The 4,244-nt window shown below is 37.6% G+C and overlaps 1 protein-coding gene across 1 annotated transcript; it reads right to left on the reverse strand.

Moving 5' to 3' along the window:
* Nucleotides 1-1,228: 1,228 nt before the first annotated feature.
* On the reverse strand, nt 1,229-2,636 carry si:dkey-35i13.1 (uncharacterized protein C11orf87 homolog). The gene is made up of 2 exons (XM_056262593.1): nt 2,471-2,636; nt 1,229-2,008 (listed from the first exon to the last, which is right to left on the reverse strand). The coding sequence occupies exon 2, from the start codon at nt 1,874-1,876 to the stop codon at nt 1,439-1,441; it is 438 nt and encodes a 145-aa protein (XP_056118568.1). The 5' UTR covers nt 1,877-2,008; nt 2,471-2,636; the 3' UTR covers nt 1,229-1,438.
* Between the last annotated feature and the right edge of the window lie 1,608 nt (nt 2,637-4,244).

Raw genomic sequence — 4,244 nt, forward strand, 5'->3', positions numbered from 1 at the left:
AATTGTTGCGAGTTGTGTTGAAAGTCTACACGAATAAGACCGTTGTTGTCTCTGTCCTTATTTTAGCGTCTGTACAGACTTTATACAAGAGAGCCGTCCCTTTAACTCTATTCTTTCACAATAAACTTTGGAAGTACTGTCAATGGGTCCATAATTTGTCCATTGATTCCTCTTGGTGGCACGACAATATGAAGAGTGGACGAGACAATCCGCATGTACAGATGCTGGGTCTGCATATATTAAAGGAATAGGCATGTCTATCAGAATTTGTAGACAATCCTAATGGGATCAAACTAAATTTGATTAACTCAAATTCTGGAAAACGTTATCTAAAAGAGGCTTGGGGAAAAGAATAGGCACCTCAGGTCATCCAACCGTCTTAGATGATTCACATTTGATCCGGTTTGGATTTGGTTCCGAATCATCAGCGTTGAGTAAAATCCTTCTGAATTTGATTCTCAGAGGAGTTTTGTTTGATCCACACAGGAATGGCTCTGAGTTGTATTAGAAATCCATCAGTATTCAGTAAGACTGATCAATGTCTTTTCCCCCAGAATTTCATTTTTATCAAATATAATCTTATTTGATTTGTTGAGGATTGCTTTTTAACCCAGTTTGGATTGGATCTGTGATAGAAATTCCATTAATATTCAGTAAAATCATTTTAGATTATCTAAGTTTTTTTTTTTTTTTTTTTTTTTTTTGAAGATTCTTATTTTATCTAATTCATTAATCCTATTCATTTAATCCAGTAAGATTTTATTGATTAATAAAAATAAAAATAAATGATCCAATAGGAGCTTTTTTATTCTTGGGTATGTTTGATCAAATTAGGATTAACTCCTAATTATGATTCTATTTGCATTCAATAAATTCCTGTTGAATTAACCCCTTAATGCCTTTTCATTTCATTCCATCCAATAGGATCTTTTTTTTTCTTCTTTTTTTTTTGAAGATTCTTATTTTATCAAATTAATTAGGCCTATTCATTTAATCCAGTAAGATTTCATTGAATAATACATTTTTTTTGTCCAGAATTTCATTTTATCCAGTAGGAGCTTTTTTTGATTCTTAGAAGGTATTATGTTTGATGTCATTGTAATTAACTCCTAATTATGATAGAAATTCCATTCGCATTCACTAAAATCCTGTTGGATTAACCCATTAATGCCTTTTCATTTCATTTCATCCAATGGGATCTTTTTCAATACTCTCGTCTGATCCCATTAGGACTGGCTCCAAATTATATGATAGGAAATTCCACAATCCGCATAGTCTTTTCTCCATTGAGACTGTTCATGGATTTCTCTCCTCCGGGATTTATATGATGAAAACTTATCAACTGGAATGCTTATACAAAGAATCGATATATTCCGTGGGTATATCATATGAATACATAGGATATTTACAGTGTCCTCCCGAAGCTGGCACTGCGTTATCAAGACACAGCGACCGATTCCAACAAGTTCTCATCCTTCGCCTGTCCCGAGTGTCCCATGTCCTCTGTCACGCCAGGATCCTCCGTGTTTGGGTCAGTTTTCCGCACTGCCGTGGGGGGTCTCACCATGATGCACTGCCGGACCACCGGCTTGCCTTTGCCCGCTTTGGGACTGCGGCTGTCGCGCTCGTATTCCTCCTGGGCTTTCTGTATCTTGCGCTTTTTCATCTTGCTTTTGTGAAAGTGGAAGGTCGTGATGGACACGGCTATTATCCCAATGATCATCGCGATGAGCACGAAAAGCACGACGGTGGATGAGAACGCCTGGAACAACTGATCCACCCGGTCAAAGCAGGTGCCATTGTTGGTCCGAGCGGTTCCGTTTAAGGCACAGTGGGGAATGGAAAGCGCCAGTCTCTCCAAGGTCCGGGCACTCATTTAGTCCGGTTCGGGCTGTGTGTCTGTATTACAGGGAAGAATTGACGAGATGAGAGCGAAAAGAAATGTCCACCCCTGCGAATGCGCGCGCTATATTGCATTCATTTCTCTTGGGGGGGGAAACGAGTCCACCTAAAATAAATCCAATGAGGAATCCAGGGTTAGAAATGAGCATGTGGGAGTTTTAGCGTTACAATTCTAGTCACGTTGGAAATCCTCCTTTAAAACACTTTCAAATCCACACCTTTGACGCATACAGAATATGTTTAAGAACAAAAGCGATCACAATCGTAGCCCACTGGGCGCGCGCGCTGGTCGCTATAACTTTGCGGCGTATGCGCGCAAATAATGCCGCTATATTCCCTTTTCGCAAAGCTATTCTTTTACAATTACAAAAGGCATAGATCTGTTTCAGCATTCATTTGTCAGATGCGGCATTCCTTCAGATCAGCCAGCAGAAGCAGGGCTGTTCATCATCAATTAGATGCTGTCTGAAGAAAACCATAAAGTAGCCCATACGCAGGAAAAAGAAATAACTATAGCTTCACCAGACACACGAACATGCGAAGATCTACATTGAAACCGATAGTTTACCTGCCTCTACTGTAGGGATGTCTCTGCTCCGGAGGCGAAGACCGTTCGTGGTTGCACAAATTGTGGAGGAAAAGGAGCTGAATCCAGCCAATCGCTGAGGCTCGCAATGACGTATCGCCTTTGAGGATCCAAACGCTCCGGCAACCTCATTCAGACGTACAGTATATATGTTCAGATGACAATCCAGGGTTTGATATTCTCATTTATAACTTACACAAGGGTACGTGCTGTCAAAAAAAAAAACGTCCCGTCCCTGCATTTGACTGATGCACCCGCATTTATAAACGCATACGTAGCCTACACTCTTAAAAATAAGGCTCCAATAGGGGGTTTTCACAGATAAGCCATAGAAGAACCATTTTTGATTCTCAAAAATAACCTTGCATAGTGTAAAGAACATTTGAACTGTCTAAAGAACCTTTTTATTGTGCTGTAAAGAATTGGATGGAAGGTTCCATTGAGTAACGAATGAGTACAAATGAGTAACGCACTATTAACATTCTAGTAACTACTATTAACTAACAAGAAACTCTGATTAACAAATTGGTAAGTAATAGCGCTCAGTTGAATGTGGTAGTTCACTATTAGCTAATCAGTTTTTTCATACCTCCCATAATTAACATGAATAATGAATAATTTATGGTAAAAGGTAAGGGTAACCCACTAGTAATGACTCGGGTGTTACTACATCCTTCTAAGGATCTAATTCGGATCAGTATTCTAAAGTGAAAAACATGACATTTACTGAAGTCATTATAAGCTTTTTTCTTGGTTAAATGACCGTTAAGGGAAGATCCCATTTCTGGCTATCATTTTGCAAACTAGGACGTTACTTTTGAACATTCTCTAAACATTCTCAAACAAGTAGTAACATTTAAAAAATGTTAGTCGAACATCCAACTAAACCAGAAAAAAGACCAGATGACTTTGAATGAACATCCTGGAATTACTGGATGTTTGATCCTAACTTTGACCTTGACCTTGGGTTTATATATTTTGAAAGGTATTTAATATAATTGTTTTGCTGTAATTTAATTTAGTTGAAAAACATAAATAATAGGTTATTTGATTTCAATATTTTATATTATCTGTCATTTCAAATTTTGATATTAATATTTTTTTTATAAAGATATGAAAATAATGTGGACTGTTTGTGATTCTGTATGGCCAAATTAAAGTCTGTTTTGATGGTTGTGTTAACAGTTTAACAGTATTAAATTAAATTTAAATTAATAGAAAAAGATATATATTAACTTGTATTGAGAAAAATTTATTCTATACAGAATAAAGAGCCATAATTATTTCCTGGACTAATGAAATTCATGTGTTACGTGACGGTTCTGTTGCTGTTCAGAAAACTCAACATGCTTTGTTGTCCAACTCGATTCAAATTCCAAAGGAAGCAAATTCATCAATTATAAATTTTGCCCAACCCCGGATTTCCAGTCATATTTCAGTCATAATCGAACCCTTCAAAATGTAGCCCATAAAAGTAAAGCAATGAGCTGTTTTATTCAGCCATTCAGTATCTCTCTTCGCACAATAACAGGAACCGGTGTTTGAGGCCTCTTGGTTTATTATTGACAGAAATAATCTCTATTCTAAAGGCCACGGTTTCAAAGAAGGAAACCGCGACAAAGAAACTGTCTATATGGAGCAAAACGAATGAAGTGGGAATAAGTGTTGTCTGGCTCCCACCATTCAGAAGGTCTTTGCAGGCTTTGTTGCTAGCGGTTCATTATTGACTCTTGGGATGAGGTTAGAAGAAGGGCAC

This window comes from Rhinichthys klamathensis, unplaced genomic scaffold (assembly GCF_029890125.1).
Source record: "Rhinichthys klamathensis goyatoka isolate OS25496 unplaced genomic scaffold, OSU_Roscu_1.1 h1tg000194l_1, whole genome shotgun sequence".
Lineage (NCBI taxonomy): Eukaryota > Metazoa > Chordata > Actinopteri > Cypriniformes > Leuciscidae > Rhinichthys > Rhinichthys klamathensis.

What these genes read in the sequence shown, in the direction of transcription:
- si:dkey-35i13.1 (XM_056262593.1), bottom strand. Translation starts at nt 1,876, where the DNA reads ATGAGTGCCCGGACCTTGGAGAGACTGGCGCTTTCCATTCCCCACTGT.